Source organism: Podarcis erhardii, assembly GCF_964252035.2.
Source record: "Podarcis erhardii genome assembly, chromosome: 9".
NCBI classification, from domain to species: domain Eukaryota; kingdom Metazoa; phylum Chordata; class Lepidosauria; order Squamata; family Lacertidae; genus Podarcis; species Podarcis erhardii.
In genome coordinates, this window is record NC_138512.1 from 60,293,552 (window position 1) to 60,312,373 (window position 18,822).

Below are 18,822 nucleotides of genomic sequence, written 5' to 3' on the forward strand. Positions count from 1 at the left end.
CCCCTTAATTATACTCCTTGAAATATGTCAAGGCCCTATAGAGTTTTTTATGTTAAAAAAAAAAAAAAAAGAGGGCATCAGTAATGCAGATTTTTTCTCCTGGGTGGAATAAGTAGCTCATTTAATATTTATACATTGTTTGGACTGCTCAAAAACTGTTTACCTGGGAGCTTATATTATAATTAGTTTATTTAGAAAAGTGCTCACAGGTGATTAGGAAGAACTGCCAGTTTAATAATGAACCTCAGAGATTGGGCAGGGGGGCAATCCTCTTGGGCTGCCCAACTGCCCTGTCTGTTAGAAATAATAGCTCTCCCTCTTCCTCAGATTAATTCAAGGGAGTCGACGGAACCACTTCAAAGACGGGAGAAATCTATTAAGCTAAAACCATTTTGTAGACAGAAAAAAAGTTAATGAGAAGACTTCATAGAATGGGACACAACAGCAGCAGAGCTGGGTGCCATACATAAAATGCACTGAACAGCAAAAGAAGCATTTTTTGTTATTAAGAAAAGTGATGAAAGGACTATTTATGAAGGTTCACACAATCCTTTTAGACAAAAACCAGTTGCCCACATTCTGCCGCCAGACGGGGTCTGGCTTGATTGTTACTGGCTCACTTCAGAATGCCTTCTGAAACTTCATGCACCCTAGTTGTAGCATGAAGTTCCTGGCTTCCATTAAGCCTTAAACTCCCATTATGTCAAAACTTGGAAATTCTGGCTTAATGTCAGTTAGCTAGCAAACAAACAAACAAACAAACAAACAAACAAACAAAGCATGATGCAATACAAGCCAGGATCTTGATAGTGAAGCCAGTGTGCAATTGGAGGGGAGCAAGATAGAGGGGGAAAGGGGAGGAGTTTGGCCCCAAGGCTAATTCTTAGCACCATAAACTCAATGGCCCAGTTCAGACAGTCTTTCCCAGTTTCAAAAACCCACGTTTATGAAGCCTTGAACAACTGCCCTAACTGGGCCACTGGCTCCCAAAGGCTCAATCCAGATGTTAATTCCTGACATTATAAACCAATGTTTCCCAAACTTGGGTCTCCAGCTGTTTTTGGACTACAATTCCCATCATCCATGGCAACTGGTCTTGCTAGTTAGGGATGATGGGAGTTGTAGTCCAAAACTGCTGGAGACCCAAGTTTGGGAAGCACTGTTAAACCATGGTTTATGAAGGCAGGCATGTGAAGCCCAAGCTGGGCCACTGAGTTCTCTATAGGGGTGTGCAACAGTTCCTTCCCATGGGGAACAGGAAAATGTCTTCACAACACCCCATTGGCAAATAATGAGCTCCTCTGCGTATGAGGTGTTGCCCCATACATTTCAACACAGGAAACAAAGCTGCATGAGTTTTCCTTTTCACATGCAAAATTGCTCCCTCGATTGAAATTAGGGGGAAAGCTCTCATTTCCTTCCAGAAGCCCTGTGTGCTTGTACATATACTGCACATGAGGATTTGAACAGGGACAAACATATATTTACTACTCTGATATTTACAATCATTTTGCTAATACAATGGGAAACACTGTTTTTACCTGTAATTAAAACAGCAACTTTTCTTGCGTACTGGTTTTAACATTATATAGATATATATTAAAAAAAGAAAATCCTAGGTGTATAATGTATTTAGAGAAAAGGGTTTCTTAGGATTTTTGTTTACCATTCTCATTGCTATAGTTCATCAGCATGCCACAAAAGACAGTCATGAGCTTCTCACTGGCTGGATCTGTTTTACTGCACAGTGACCTTAAATGGTCTATTACAATCTCTGCCCCACCTGCGTGGTTAACTGCGCTTCTGCCCTCATCTGTAAAAAAAAGAGTCAAGTTAAAAATAAAATTAAAAAGGCACTTAAGAGTTCCAAACATAACAATAGTCATAAAAAAGTAGATGGGTCTCGGATAATTAGCGCTTCTGTAATCATAGCATGAACTGGGCAAAGTATTTACACAAGTGCTTAAGGGATAGGCTGCTACAGGCACCTTATTTTAAGGGCAATTTCTTGCAAGACATAAACCTGGGGAAAATCCCAAGGCCCATCCTCTCCAGGTCCACTCAACCCTTCCCTCATGCCACCAACTCTTGCGTTTTCTCTCCACGCAAGTGTGCTGAAGGACAGGGAAATCATTCCTTCACTGGGAAGGCAGAAGATAAAGAGCAGCAATGCAGTACAATTTCACTTGGAAGTAAATGCCACTGAACTCAATGAGACTTGCTTCTGAGTAGACACAGGATTGCATTGGTGTTTCCTCAGAGCCAAACATAGATAGATGCTGCTTCATAGCAAAAGTTGGTATGGCAACTATGCTTGAGGACCATAAATCAGGTAGACAGGGCCATCTTTTTAAAAAGTTAGTCAATTAGGGGGTAATGGAAATCCACAAAAAACAGCCTTTCCCTTCTGTCCACAGGAGACAAAAGTATTCTGTTCCATGAATGAAATTCCACTCATTCATCTCTGGATCCAACCTGATAAAACTAAATTTGGGGAGAGGAAATTGTTAGAGAGAGTTTGACTGCAAGCTCCATGTTCAGACCAGTAGTGTATATCTCTCTTTGAAGGGAAAAAAGCACACTGTAAATTGAGAATGCCACATGATGATGCTAATTACAGGCTATCTGCCCTCCCTTTCTGATCCCAAAGTCCCAGAGTATTCCACAAAACATGCTTAGTGATCCCCAGTCAAAACAAGTTCAGAATGTGCTTATTCTTTCCTTGACTGTTACCCTGTCAACTTTAGCAGCCAAGTGAACTCCCACGCAAAACATGTTTCTCTAGCAGCTCGCAAGGTTGTTAAAAAAAAAAGTGCAGTAGGTTTTTTTAGAAAGCAAACAACAATATGTACTGCTCGCTTGTAAACACAACAAATTGCTTTCGCAGCTTCAGTTTGCATCACTACAGTTCCCAATAAAATTTGTCTTGAGAATATTTAAATGTGCATGTTGTTCTTAAGGTTTGTGGTTAAACTCAAGTGATGAGAAATACCATACAGTGATGAGAAACGTATGCACTTAATATTGGAAATATGGGGAGGTGAGACAGCAGCAAGGTCAATAACAAATGCAGAGCCAATTCTGCTGGTGCACTGCAAAGGTCTTATTGCCCTTCCACCGCTGCATAGTATATAATGGAGTATCAGTTTTACATTCGTTTGTTGGGAACAGAGTCTATTCATAACTGAATGTTTCAGCTAATAGCCATTTCGTTTTCCAGCCTCCTGAACTCTTCTCCCCATCTCATCTTCTCACAGGTCTGACTACTTAAGAAATACACCAAAATGGTTGCTATTTATTAACAATTCCATATACTCTCAGGAACAGTCAAAGATTTCTAACTCCACTCTCTCAGCTCCACTGTTTGTAGAAGGACTTGATAGAAACAAAGAAAACACTTTCTACAACCATATTCTGCCTGAGATGGCCAAAGAGATCATTTAACTCTGAAAAGACAAGGGTGAGGTTTAAATAAAGTTTTTCAAAATGTATATACTTCAGGGATATATAAAATAACACAGTTTCCTTTAGACACAATAAACTTCTAATTCCTTTAAAAAGTGGACACTGGTTGAGTTTTTGTTGTCTCATCTCTTCAATCTTACTGAACTACTGGACCAAATCTTTCAAAATTCTGTTATTCTTGCTCCTTTCAATTTTTGTTAAGGAATAGGTTATGCTATTTTTTAAAAAATCTGTTAATGTGCTAAATGTTATGCAATGCATTTCTCAGGAGTGAACCAATTAGCTAAACAAACATTTGTGAAACCAATAAATGTGAGCATATTTCCCCACCACCCCCAGAGATGAAATTAAAAACAAAGCGAGGCTCATCGTTCCATTATTTTTACTGAGCAATTTGGACTTTTTTGCATCACTGTGGTGGATCACTTTTAAATTATATTTCTCAGCAGGATACATTTAATAGGACTGGAGAGCAGCAGAAGGAACAAAAATGGTTCTTTAAAAGTATAGTTTTCTCCATAATAATCCATATACCTCAAGAATATTTTACTCTTCAAAAGTCTCCCAAAGGAGCTCTTTAGAAGAATTTTAATTTCCCAGAAAAATATTTCCAGTCCTAAAGAAGAGTGCCCTGAAAACCTTTACTTGATGATGATTTAGTTATTCTGTTCCAGTTCCACACATTAATGGTGAACTATCAGGGTTGTTTTCTCAGCTTTAATTCTAAGTCAATGCTTGCTTTTGCAAGTTTCTAGCATATATCTAAAATCAGAAGCTGGGGGAAAAATTCATATGCTTGCAAACCGAGGGTGTCTCCAGAGTTTCAGATTTGGGGAATGTCAATACAGTGGTGCCCCGCAAGACGAACGCCTCGCAAGACGGAAAACCCGCTAGACGAAAGGGTTTTCCGTTTTGGAGGCGCTTTGCAAAACGAATTTCCCTATGGGTTTGCTTCGCAAGACGAAATGTCTTGCGGGTTCCTGCGGGTTTTTCCCCCTTCCCCCCCCTTTTCCTAAGCCCTAAGCCGCTTATCAGCTGATCCGCTAAAAGCCGCTAAACCGCTAATAGCGCTAATCCGCTAAGCTGTCAATGGGCTTGCTTCGCAAGATGAAAAAACCGCTATACGAAGAGCCTCACGGAACGGATTAATTTCGTCTTGCGAGGCACCACTGTAAAACCTTTTCATGCTGCAAGACTAGACGTGGGAGTGGCTTTTCAAAGCAATGAAACCATAAAATCTTGTTAAGATGCAGTTCTCAGATATCAATGCCCAATAACACAAACTGAAAATCAAACACGATGAGCCCGCAGTGCAAATATAATCATAGTACCACAAGGACAAGGAACCTCAGGCATCAAGGTCAAATGCACCCCCCAAAAAAACTCTTTGTCTGGTGCTTTGGACTCTCCCATAGCCAGCCCCTCTCTTCAACTGCCCCATCTCTCCAAAGGCCACACCTTGCGATGGCACTTCAGAACACCCTCCTTCTTGCCTGCCTGGAATGTGTCTTCAAATTCTGATAATGATTCTTGCTTGTCTGGATGGAGGATAGAGAGGGGTGCATGTAGAAACTATCCTGTACAAAGGTGAAATGTACATTTCTTCGTGCCCTGACTGGCCTGAAGAAGGAAGAGGAAGAGGAAGAGGAAGAGGAAGAGGAAGAGGAAGAGGAAGAGGAGGAGGAGGAGGAAGAGGAAGAGGAAGAGGAAGAGGAAGAGGAAGAGGAGGAAGAAGAAGAAGAAGAAGAAGAAGAAGAAGAAGAAGAAGAAGAAGAAGAAGAAAGCCTTTTGTTCCCTCTCCTCAAGAAAAAGAGAAAGAGGCAAAACTTGTTCCCATGTTTTCTGCCACTGAGTTATGTTTTGGGCATTTCCAAAAGTCAGAAATATCCCCGGATTCTAAAGAACTGGTGTCCACAGTTTTCTATCCTGCTTCATGTTTGCTCTGTTCATAGCAGCCAGGATACATCTGAGACAGGCACGGTCCAGAAGTTATTCTGTGTAAATAGTGGATGGGTGGGTGTTAAGCCCCTAATCCCAATGCAAAGTGTTAGGCTAAAGCCGTTGCACTCATTAAAAATTCACTGTACATTGCACTGTACATTCACTTACAGTGCAATGTATACATGTCTACTCAAAGCCTCCTTGTGTTTAATGGGGCTACTCCCAGGTAAATAAATAAATAAATAAATAAATAAATAAATAAATAAATTTTAATTTATACCCCACCCTTCCCAGTTCAGAAAACCGGGCTCAGGGCAGCTAACAACAAATTTAACACATTTAATTGTAATACAACATAGAAGCAGCATAAAATACAGTATAAAAACATGAATAACAATAAAATTCAATGTTCAAAAATCAGTTTGGGGGAAATCCATCCAATAAGCATTAGATAGTCACCAGGGCTAACTGGCTGAATTAGTCCTACTTGGGCCAGCGAGGAGGCCAGGGGAGAATTAGCTGTGGGGTCTCGGAGTGGGTAATCTTCATAAAAGGGGAGGGGGAGGGAAGAGAAGGGAAATAAAAGATGAGGCTAAATTCAAATTAAAGGCCAGGCAGAATAGCTCCGTCTTACAGGCCGGACGGAAGAAGGTTAAATCCTGAACGGCCCCAGTCTCACGGGACAGAGCATTCCACAAGGTCAGAGCCATCATTGAAAAGGCCCTGGCCCTGGTGGAGGATAGTCTGACTTCCTTAGGGCCCTGGACCTCTAAACTATGGTTATTCGTGGACCTTAAGGTCCTCTGCGGGGCATACAAGGTGGTGCCATAAATACGAGGGCCCTAAGCCACCAAGGGCTTTAAAAACCCGCACCTTGAACCTGACCCTATACTCCACTGGGAGCCAGTGCAACTGGTAAAGCACTGGGTGAATATGCTCCCATGGCAGGGACCCCATGAGGAGCCTCGCTGCAGCCTTCTGCACCCACTGGAGTTTGTGGAATAGTTTCAAGGGCAGCCCTGCGTAGAGCAAATTACAGTAGTCAAGCCTGGAAGTGATGGTCGCATGGATCACTGTGGCCAGATCGGGGTGGGAAAGGTGAGGGACCAACTGCTTAACTGCTTAATGTAAAACAAATTGGGTATAGAATTACAGTAAGCAGGCTAGATGAAAAGCAACTGAAGCCTTGAAGCTGTGCCTAATTACAATGTGGTGTGATAACTTTTCTCTCCATTATGGTAATGCATGCAAATGCATAATAATGAATTGCTGAGGCCACTGTTGCCCTGCTTCCATTCACCGGGGTGGGGGGGAAATCAGTCATGCTTTTATCCAAAGATAATCAAACTGCTAATTATAATCTTACTTGTCTACAATATATTGTGATAGGGCTAAGTAATTTTAACTACAGCTTTATAAATAAAAGTTTCAAGAAGGAGAATGTACAAATCAAAATTAATTTGCAAGAGAGAGAATAATCTGCTTCATCCACAGGCACTAGGTAACAAGCTCTATATGCATTGAGCACATATCCCATTAATGTATTCACTGACACATTTTGTATCTGCTGTCCTCTTTAAATAGTCTTCAAGGGTGGTCTTTGTAGAGACATGTACATGGTCTCTGCAATCAATTAAAAACATCACTCTTCTCAAGAAGACCAGGGAGAGATGAGCACAGAGTGCCATCACTGTAATGTGATACTGTTCGGTATACATTCCCCAGTGACCAGGAGAGGCTCAAATTTATTATCAATACATAACTTCCATGATCTTTTTAGAGTTTAATGTGGAAGGCAGGTGAAGTGAAAGGGAGGTACATATTGTTATAAGTTTCAGGGGCCAGAGTCTGTGGGTGAAAGTTACCCATAAATCCTGGAATTAGTAAAAGTCAGAATTAATGAAGGTTTTGTTAATCCATAGTTTCCCAAGTAAAATCAAGTTCACCCTGGGTTGTCAGCACTGTTTAAAGGAACTAGTCTAGCATCCTCTGAGAACCAGCTTTAAAGAATAGGGGGCACAGACTTCAAGTTACGCATTTGCACTCAAAATGCACTTTTACATTGCCTCACATTGAGTCTGGCAACGCAGCCTGCTTGAACTTGGGAACTTCGGTTAAACATAGTCTTTGCCACTGATCCATAAAGCGTCCCTTTATTTCCAGACACTTAGGTGCAGGTAAAAGCACTCCTACTTTTAGGGCTGGCTTGCAAAGGAGAGAACAAAACAAAAACAACCCAAACAAAAGGATAGAAAGTGCTGTGGTATCTTAGAGACCCTGATGAAGTCACCGACTGAACAATTAGTCTCTGGGGTTCCACAATACTTACCAGGAAAGATGAAGAGTTATTTTGTGCAAAGAATTAGATTAGATTAGATTAGATTAGATTAGATAAATTTATTGTCATTGTCCGTATATACACAGTATACACAACAACGAAAATCAAACACCCAAGACCGGATTCACATACACATTTGCACGTATCTCCAACACTCTCATCCTATTCAGACATAATCTATTAAAACATACATAATCCAGAATATAACACAACCTATTAGAAGCATAGCATAACCTAAAACCTATCTCATTCCTTACTACTCACTGCTTGCTATTTCTTACAACTGGCCCTGAGATCATTATTTAGTGCAATCAGAGCTCTTGGATAGAAACTATTCAGAAGGCGTGTGGTTCGTGTTTTCATTGTCCTGTATCTTCTGCCCGAAGGCAACAGTTCAAAGAGGTTGTGAGCAGGATGGGTGGGATCTCTCAGGATATTGTGTGACTTCTTCAAGCTGTGAGACGTGAAGATCTCATCCAGGGTTGGTAGTTGGAGCCCAATAACATTCTGGGCAATTTTAATTATTCTCTGTAAAGCTTTTTTATCCATTCCAGAGCTGCTCCCATACCACGATAATATACTATAGGTTAAGACACTCTCAATGGTACTATGATAATAGGACAGAAGTAGGTGCTGAGATAGATTCAATCCTCTGAGCATTCTCAGGAAATACAACCTCCCCTGCACCTTCCTCACAACCATATTAATATTTGCAGTCCATGAGAGGTCCTCAGAGATGTAAGTACCCAGGTATTTAAAACTACCAACCCTCTCCACCTCCTCGCCATTTATGTGCAATGGTAAAAATACACTTTTCTTTCTCCTAAAATCAATTATGAGTTCTTTGGTTTTTTTGGTGTTAAGCATAAGATTATTTTCTTTACACCATTGAATTAACCCCTGTACTTCTTTCCTATAAGCAGTCTCATCATTCTCACTAATGAGCCCCACCACTGTTGTATCATCCGCAAATTTGATGATTGTGTTGGACTTATACAGTGGGGTGCAGTCAAATGTGTACAGGGAATAGAGAAAGGGGCTTAACACACACCCCTGAGGGGCTCCTGTGCTTAATACTAGAGTAGAAGAATAGTAAGGTCCCATTCTCACTGTCTGCGGCCTATCGGTCAGGAAATTCCTTACCCACAAACAGATCTTCTGATGTATACCCAAATTGGTCATTTTAAGGAATAACCTGTCTGGTAGAATTGTATTAAAGGCAGAACTGTAGTCCACAAACAACAGCCTTGCGTAGGTTCCCTGTCGTTCTAGATGACTCAGTACAGTATGGACAGCGATGGAAATAGCATCATCAGTAGATCTATTTCTTCTGTATGCAAACTGGAACGGGTCTAGAGTGGATGGAAGACCAGCCTTAATATAATCTAGCACCAATCTCTCAAAGCATTTCATAACGACAGATGTTAGGGCTATTGGTCTGTAGTCATTGAGAGATACCACCACTGACTGTTTATGAGGGGGGGGGGGAGAAGAGAGAGAAACCTTGAGTCTCTCTCTCTCTCTCTCTCCTGCCCTTGCTGTTTATTCAGCCCCTATTTGAAGAGCCATTCCTTCTGCAAGGAGGAGAGATGCTTTCAATGAAAAAAAATGTAAACAAATGAATATCGTTCCTCCACTTCCCTGCCTCGTTCACTACTGCGATCAAAACAATATGCAGGAAATGAGAAGGTGTAAGGCCAGGAAGCTTTGCCAGCAGCTTGTGGCGAAACTCAAGTCCTGCAGATGTCCTTACAGAAAACATGTTGGCTCTGAGTTAGTCCATATTCTTAGGAGCCCACAGTGCAAATATAATACATATGAGCCAGCAGGCAGAGCCCTCAGTGGCACCTCATCTGCTATGGGTCTGGGACCTGGTCATCGTAGTCAGTGTCAACATAACAGCAGGTGTGGGGGACTCCCTGGTCCTGAATGGGATAACTGTGCCCCTGAAGGAGCAGGTGCACAGCCTGGGAGTCATTTTGGACTCACAGCTGTCCATGGAGGTACAGGTTAATTCTGCGTCCAGGGCAGCTGTCCACCAGCTCCATCTGGTATGCCGGCTGAGATCCTACTTGCCCACGGACTGTCTCGCCAGAGTGATGCATGCTCTGGTTATCTCCCACTTGGACTACTGCAACACACTCTACGTGACCTGGAAACTACAACTAATCCAGAATGTGGCAGCTAGACTGGTGACTTGGGAGCGGCCACCAAGGTCCCATTGAAAGACCTACATTGGCTCCCAGTATGTTTTTGAGCACAATTCAAAGTGTTGGTGCTGACCTTTAAAGCCCTAAATGGCTTCAACCCAGTATACCTGAAGGAGCATCTCCACCCCCCATCGTTCAGCCCGGACACTGAGATCCAGCTTTGAGGGCCTTCTGGGGGTTCTCTCACAGTGAGAAGTGAAGCTACAGGGAACCAGGCAGAGAGCCTTCTTGGTAGTGGTGGCTGCCCTGTGGAACGTCCTCGCATCAGATGTCAAGGAAATAAACAACTATCTGACTTTTAGAAGACATCTGAAGGCAGCCCTGTATCGGGAAGTTTTAAATGTTTGATCACATTACTATCAGTATTACTACTACTACTACTACTACTACTACTACTACTACTACTATGGGAGCCGCCCAGATGGATGGGGTATAAAAAATAAATTATTATTGTTATTATTATTATTGTTATTATTAACCCCATCCTTTATCCTGCAATGTGACTTGAAAAGCCCCCAAATGAAACTCGGATGGGCCTGAAATTGGCAACCACCTCAACTAAGCAGACAGTTACTCAAGAATATTAGAAGGCATCCCTGTATATTTAAATATTCTAAAACTGTGCTAGGCTAGGAATTCTAATTCTATTCAGAGTGGGGTCAGAGAAGATTTCTTGAAGAAGAAAATGTTAAAAGTATATTCCACACAACCCCAAGCATCAAGATAGTTGAATACCAACAGCTAAATACTAAGAATAGCTTCTTCCTCCTTTTGTCAAGATGCCAAATGCTAGGGCAATTTAAAAGATCTCTGCTTTCAAGAAATGCTCATATTTCAGTTGTGGTGAGCCTTGAAGCAAAAAGGCATTTCATAAGAATTAAGTGATTACCAGGAACGTAAGAAGAGTCCTACTGGTTCCATCAAGTCCAGCTTCTCTTTCCCCCAGCGGATAACCATCAGCTGCTGAGAAACCAGCACCAGGGCATGAAGACAACAGACATCATTTAATGCTGTTCCCCGGCAGATGATTATCAGCAGCACAATGCTTTATGAATCTGGAGTGTCCTCATGCCCATGGTAGACCTCCCCTTTGCGAATCTGCCCTTTAAACCCTTCCTGTGACAGTGAATTTCATTAATTATGAATTTTGTGAAGTAGTGTTTTCTTTTGTCTGTACAGAGAACATATCTACGTATATCCACTAGTTGAAATGGCGTTCAGATGACAGGAAAATAGAACGTGTTCTGTTGTGTTTTTTGGGTACACGGATGCCATTCTAATCATATGTGATTTGTGGCTGACAGTATCAAAATTTGACAAGAAGGGTCTGCCGCCATTGCTAATGGAAAATGTCCAGAAACAAGTAAGAATCATTTTCTGATTTTAAACAAGAGGATGATTTCTGTAAATACGGTTAATTTCTGTAATCAACCTGGAATTTACATTTTGATAATGTTGATGGAAGTTTTGCAAATGTATATGTGACCACAAACAGGGGGACTCTGCGATGCTGTAGCTACATCTCTTACAAATAGTACTTTGCATTGAGACTAGTCACACTGCCTTCTTGCCACTCTCTGAACAGAGCATAATATTTCTGAAGCTTTACATATTGTGCTGGGCGTCCATCGTCATTTCCATGACAATGAAGCTGAAAACTGAGTCAGCAGCTGGACATCTAAACTGAGAATTGTCATTCTGATGCGTCACAATTCCCAAGACTGACCAAGACTGCCCCCTTAGGCTGGAAGGGTACAAGCAAGCAGATACTATGTTAAGGCCTGTTTCAATTCCCTCATAAACCATCCCATTGCTTCAAAGATTCTGTTGGACTCTTCAAGTCTCCTTACTTCTCCCCTTGTTATTTGTCCTTCACCATCATCAACATTTATATGGGGGCAGAGACTACCACATCACAACATACCTAATGCAGGGACTGACTGCCACATCACAGCATACAGAAACATATGCAAATTAGGATCCCACATGGAAAATCTGAGTCACCATGCAAGAATAATTCCAGACTTGACATGGTAAGCCAGTGGTAACAGCAGTAATCGTCAATGCTGCTGTTGATGCTAAAATAAAAATTACTGTTAATAACATGTACTGAGAAATGGGTGTAGAAGTTGAATCACTACACTTCATGTCAGAAATCAAGCAAAGTAAAAAATAAAATTACAAAAATAACATGCTCAATAAGGGAAAACTGATCAATTCCGAGGGGGAAAGATAAAAACTTTTGACAGCAGAATGATGATGATCCCATCAGCAATATTCCATTAGCAAGTATACTTTTATTCTTCTCATAATCCTTGTTCAGTGAAACTCTCAGTGACGCAGTCACTCTCTCTTTTTTTGGCCAGGATACTTTGATATTGCTTACTGTGTGCTAGTGAAAAGCAGCATGTTTAGAAAAGGGGGCAATTACCATATAGTAACATATAACAGGGACGCGGGTGGCGCTGTGGGTTAAACCACAGAGCCTAGGACTTGCCGATCAGAAGGTCGACGGTTCGCCAGAAGCGGCTTAGTCATGCTAGCCACATGACCTGGAAGCTGTACGCCGGCTCCCTCGGCCAATAAAGCGAGATGAGCGCCGCAACCCCAGAGTTGGTCACGACTGGACCTAATGGTCAGGGGTCCCTTTACCTTTACCTTTAACATATAACAGAGTTTTCCGTTTGTTTTGATTCCAACTTTTTTTTTTTTGCAGACATCAATATATACATCTACATAATAATTTAAAAATGCATCCTTACCTTTAATATGGGGAAACTTTCTCTTATATGGGAAAGCTGGTACTATTAAACAGTGGCATTTACAGCAGGCAGGAGTGGGAAACCTACGGCTGTCCAGATATGGCTGTTCTATCAAGTCCCATCAGCCCCAGCAAGCATGGCTAATGATCATAGATGGTGGGAGCAGAAGTGACTTGCTGTTTGGGGTGGAACTGATATGCTAGCTTCCCAGCAGGTGGGTTGCTGTGCTTACTGGCAGGGAAAGAGGCAAGACAGTGCAAATACACCAGCAGGGAACTACCCCCCAGCTGCCTCACCCCTCTTCTTCCCAGCAAGCAACAGCAAGTCACCTGCTGGGAAGCTACCACACCTGGTGAGTTACCTGAATGTGATTTGTAGTGCAGCAATGTCTGAAGAACCTCAGGTTCCGCAGCTCTGATTTACAGTCTGTCTAGTAAACTAAAATTTTCAGTTTAGTAAACTAAACTGTTTAGTAAACTAGTTTAGTAAACTAAACTTCTAAACAGAAGGGTTTACCTCAAAATGTAGCACTCAGGATAGCTGTGCAGGTTGCACATCTACAATTTATAACATACATTGGAACAATAGCGCCATCTGAACAATAGAAATATTTTCTGCCTGCAAAAATTGTGAGGCGGTTATCGAAACGTGTTGCCTACATGCAACTGGTGTGTTGGGGGCTGCAACATGATGGATACTGAGGACAGCCAAGCGTCAACTATATAGGGTTGTGATTTATAGACCTGACTGTTTCAGGCCTTCTCTAACCTTCTGCTACCAAGCAGGACTGTCTATATGCCAGAAACTGTTAATTCATACTACCAGTATGCAGGTGCACTATACAATGGTGCCAGAAATTCACTTGTGATGCCAAATGTAGTAATCAGTGAGAACCCAAATGTGAATCTAAATGTGAGCTTTATTATCAGTGTTGGGAGGGGGGTGGGGAGAACGGCACATCTTCCCCATTAGCATTAGCTACAGAAACAAAATTAGGATTTTGCAGTTTTTTATTTATTTAAAAACGAAGCAGCGGGGGGAAAAGAAAAAGAAAAGAAAAAGAAGAAGCGATTTTACCTATGTCCACAAAACCCCACCATATTTGCCAATGATTTGGCTGCTTCTATGAAAAAATGGGACTTTTGACAGCCTGTCATTCAAGCAAGGCTTAATTGTGACAGCACCCACAGATGTCTCGCAGAAATCAGCACTGCTGACAACAAAACAAGAAAAAATGAACAACAAGAACCAGTCTTTTTTTTAATAACCAAAAATAAAAAAATAAAAACAAAACACTGATATTTGAACACTTACGGCTGTCGTAGCATATGTTGCCCAAGGCACGTCCTGTTTGGAGAAGCACGTCCTGGTCTTTGCAGTTTAAGAGCTGCACCAGAGGTGGGATCAAGCCAGCATCCACACACGGGTTCCTCATAAATTCTACAAGCCAGAGAGAGAGGTTTAATTAAAGGCTAGTTGATGAGGATTGATTATTTCTTGTTAAAGAGAGCCATTTTTCCTTCAGCAAATGTTTTCCTTTCCAAATTCACACATACCAGAAGCACTGCAGCTGCTTCTCTGTATGAGAACTAATTTATGTACAGACAAAAAAACAGTCTAGTTCCAACAGCAGCAACAAAAGCACCCCAGGGATTATGGGCATGTTCCAAATTCTACATATTGACTGCCCGCTGTAGATTCCTTTGGTGAGAATAAAAAGTATTTTAAATATCCTTCATTATATATATATATATATTAAAAAAACCCCAAAACATTTAAACACCAAGCATATACTGGGAGCAATAAACAAAGGCAAGAAAGCACCAGCAACTTTTCTTCTGCCCACTTCTGTTCACCAAAGAGGATCTAAATAACCCAGTTAAAGGAAACCTGATATAAAGGCTGCCACATCCTTGTGTCCAAAGGAAACCTCTTGCTTCTGCATAGGATCTTGATTAAACCACAGAGGAAAGTTAAAGCAATTTTCAAAGCTATAGCTGAAAGCAGACAGTGGGCTGCACATTATACTTCTTCAAGGGTCTAGGTAGCAATATGAGTCAATTTCTTCCAAGAGATTAGATGGAGGGACTTAGACAAAGACCCTGGGGTCTCCCCACCTAACTATGGCAGGCTTCTAGAAAGTCATTCAGTGTTCCTTTTACAAAACAAAAGGCAATGGGAGAAATAATATTAATACTTAGCATTTGTACAGTACCTTCAAGTGTTCAATGCACTTCACATGTATTATCTAATTGTAATCCTTGCAGCAACCCTGTAATGATTATTACCGTATTTTTTGCTCTATAAGACGCACCAGACCATAAGACGCACCTAGTTTTTGGAGGAGGAAAACAAGGAAAAAAATATTCTGAATTTCAGAAGCCAGAACAACAAGAGGGATCGCTGCGCAGCGAAAGCAGCGATCCCTCTTGCTGTTCTGGCTTCTGGGATAGCTGCGCAGCCTGCATTCGCTCCGTAAGACGCACACACATTTCCCCTTACTTTTTAGGAGGGAAAAAGTGAGTCTTATAGAGCAAAAAATACGGTATTTTTTTGGTTACGTAATCAATGTGCTTTACAAATACTGTATGTATGTGACCACATAAAAGTGTGGAGAGCAACCTGCACAGGAATGAAATCACCACACATTGTTTCTGGCAACTGGGATCCCTACTTCTCATAGCTAGTCCTTCTGCAAGAAAAGAGCAGGCAGTCAGCAACAGCAGCGACACTGTTGTGGACCAGGTGGTCCATGCTTCAGCAGTTCTGCATATCCACACTACATTTAAAGCACATGGTTCTCGCTTTCCACCCCAAAGAATTGTGGGAACTGTAGTTTGTTATGGAGTGTTTTTGGCGGGGGGCGGAGAAGCCATGTGCTTTAAATCTAGAGTATGGATGTGACAGTTCTGGGCACGATTTAAGAAGCTGGAACATGTGCAGAGGAGGGCAACCAAGATTGTGAAGTCTGGGTATGTTTAGCCTGGAAAAGAGGAGACTGAGACTCGGAGATATGATAGCCATCTTCAGATATCTAAAGGGCTGCCACATGGAAGATGGAGAAAGGTTTTTTCTCTTGTTCCAGAGGGCAGGACCTGAACCAACATCTTCAAGTTAAAAGAAAAGAGATTCTGACTGAACATCAGGAAGAACTCTCTGACGGTAAGAGCTGTTCAAGAATGGAATGGACTCCCATGAGAGGTGGTGGAGTCCTTCCATGGAAGGTTTTTAAGCAGAGGTTGGATGGCCATCTGTAATGGATGATTTAGCTGAGATTTCTGCATTGCAGGAGGTTGGACTAGATGACCCCCAGGGTCCTTCCAACTCTACAATTCTATTGTCCAGACTTGTGCCATGAAGAGGGCACTTCAGTGCTGCAAACAAAATGGCAGGACGTGCTTCTTCACTTTAATGCTCACCTAGAGGCAATGGCCATACACTCTGAATAAGTAGCTAATTTTGAGGCTGGGCTTGTGCTTAGGAATACATGGATGTTTGCTATCGTACAACTTTTGTCTCTGTAAAAAAAAGGTCTGAATAATTTAGAACTGAACATCTAAAAAAAAAAAAATGTGCATGTGCCAATGTGCAGCACCTGCTAAAATGAGTCACAGGAGCTGAATGTGGCCTTTGGCAGCTTTGAATACATAGTTAATAAATTGCTGTCTCCTTGCAGGGCAATTTGTTCTGGGAAGCTGTGGCAATTTAGACATGATGCATTCAGTTTAAAAGGAGGACTAGAATTTCAGAACCACAATCTTGAGTACCGGGTGGAAACTGACTGCTTTGTTTTCCAAACAAGAATCTTAAAAAAAACAACCAACAAACCATGAGTAACTATTTCTCTTCCATCACATCTCCTCAAGAGCAATATTTCGAACTGCCTCTGCTGCCCAGTCCATTACAACCTGCTAATTCATGGGAAAGGAAGAGAGGAATCACTTTGTGGAACCTCAAGCAATGATAAGGCATCTTGAAATGAGCTGTACATTCAAATCTCTGCAAGTTACCAGAGCAACGTTAGACTTGCTTCATTTCCAACCATCTCCTATGAGATTTGTGCTAGTGCTCGGCGCAAAAGTCAGAGCAGCCCAGGGAGAATAACAGGAGCTTGCAGCGGCTTAAGAGACAGCATCATGAGATATTTGGGATCAGCATGCTAGGCCCTTCTGAAAATCCCAGCAGCGACAGCTTCACTCATGTCTTCTTTTACAGTATACACTTGTGATATTGGAATGACCCTAGCAGACCTTTTGGGAAAAATTAAAGGCTTGGCAAAACAGCAATAGGCTTTTATGACAAGTGGCTTCTTGGAGTGAGGATAAATGTGTATATGAATAAGTTGAAAATGAATGCAAAATTAGTGTATTAATACAATGTATGGTGTTAAAATAAAGTTCAAGAGACATGCACAAATGTGCCTGCAGTCACACCTGCAAATGCAACTGTGAAAGTCTTGTCATTTAGCTTTGCCTAATAAAAAAACACATCACGGGTTTTTCACAACAGTTAGCATTATAAAATAATTGCAACTCTGAAGTGCTTTGATGTATCTGGCAAATGGATGACTAAGAACTAATATATTATCAAGGCAGAACAGAACAAAAAAAATAAAGAGTGCAGTGGAAGGGAAAGAAGAGAGAAATGAAAAGCATCTATTCTATAAAATGAAAACATAAATGAAGTAAAACATACTGACAAGTGAGCTGCAAAACTGAAGATGTTCCAGGAGAAAAGGCCTTGTGGAAAACCTCACCATTTTTGGCTACTTCTGCTATGACGTTAGCTATTTTTGCAGTGCAGGAGGACTGCGGAGTCAACAGACTTGCAAACACTTGGAGGATCCCACTTTTCTGGATTTTTTCACTTGTCTCTGTATCTGAAAAGAGAGGAATAGACGCAAAACAGAATTGAGTGGTAAGTAGTGGGTTAATGAAAAGGTATTGAAAGCTTCACACCTAGAACAAAATTCCAAATCTTGACATCAAAACCAAAGAATGACCCTTTGTGCCATTAATTTGGAGAGAAGGTTAGGTAGCATGACAGAGCTGTATAAAATTCTGCAAGCTTTTTCTCCTACTCTCATAACACTAGAAAACTTGAGGATGTCCAAGGAAGCTGGACAATTCAGGGAAGACAAAAGGACAGACTTCTTCACACAGTGTGTAGCTGAACTATGGAATTTGCTTCTGCAAACCAAGATGGCCTCCAACTTGGATGGCTTGAAAATTAGGCAAATTAATAGAGGATGAGGCTATCAATGGCTACTAACCCTGATGGCTATGTTCCACCTCCACGGTCCAAGGCAGTATGAGCCTGAGTATCAGCTGCTGGAAACCAGAGGAAGAGACAGTGCTGCTGCACTTATGTAGGTCCTGCTTGCAGGCATCCCATGGGCATCTAAGTCAACAATTCTGAGAACGAGATCCTGGAACAGATGGGCCACTGGCCTGATTCTGCAGGTTCTTCTTGTGATACCCAAAGACTCAAATGTTTCAATGATGCATTGCTATTTGAGAACTGCCTTTTTGTTTACATAGGAAGCTGTCCTACATACCAAGTCATTGGACTATTCAGCCCTGCATTGTTTACAAGGGTCTTAGGCGGAGGTCTCTCCCATCACCTACTACCTGATCTTTTTCACCTACTACATGATGTTTTTTTACCTGGAAATGGCAAGGACTGAACCTGGAACTTGCAGCACACAAATAATGAGCTTTACCATAGATCTATGGTCCCTACCCTATAAGGAGCACCATGACATCCAGCAGGGCCTAGTGAGCAGATGAAGCTTTGAAATCATTATAGTTAATATTGCAGGACAAATGTGGTGGTGTTAAATCACCTTCCACATATATATGCACAAAATATAACTAAATAACAGTTAAAAACAGCACCAAAGAATAGCAGGCGATGAATTTTAAAACAATTCAAAATGGATGCCCATGGCAGAGACCTGGGTAACTCTAATGGAACAAAACAGTCTTCAATTGTTTCCAGAAAATGCAGATAGTGGGCACTCATTGTATCTGGACAAAAATGCTGGTCAATCAAACAGGGGCACCCACACTGAAAGCCCTGTGCTGAGTTACTATGGAACAGACCT

The 18,822-nt window shown here is 41.6% G+C and overlaps 1 protein-coding gene across 6 annotated transcripts in view; it reads right to left on the reverse strand.

Moving 5' to 3' along the window:
* RAP1GDS1 (Rap1 GTPase-GDP dissociation stimulator 1) overlaps positions 1-18,822 on the reverse strand; it is a 104,030-nt gene that overhangs the window by 33,243 nt on the left and 51,965 nt on the right. For 3 of the 6 annotated variants that reach the window (XM_081876897.1, XM_081876895.1, XM_081876896.1), the window contains exons 3-5: positions 17,473-17,595; positions 14,031-14,156; positions 1,667-1,813 (exon numbers count right to left, since the gene is read on the reverse strand). In XM_081876897.1, the coding sequence (XP_081733023.1) occupies positions 1,667-1,813; positions 14,031-14,156; positions 17,473-17,595 (396 nt within the window). Of the gene's footprint in view, positions 1-1,666; positions 1,814-14,030; positions 14,157-17,411; positions 17,596-18,822 lie in introns of those variants that run through there. The other 3 variants (XM_081876899.1, XM_081876900.1, XM_081876898.1) reach the window with 3 other exon arrangements.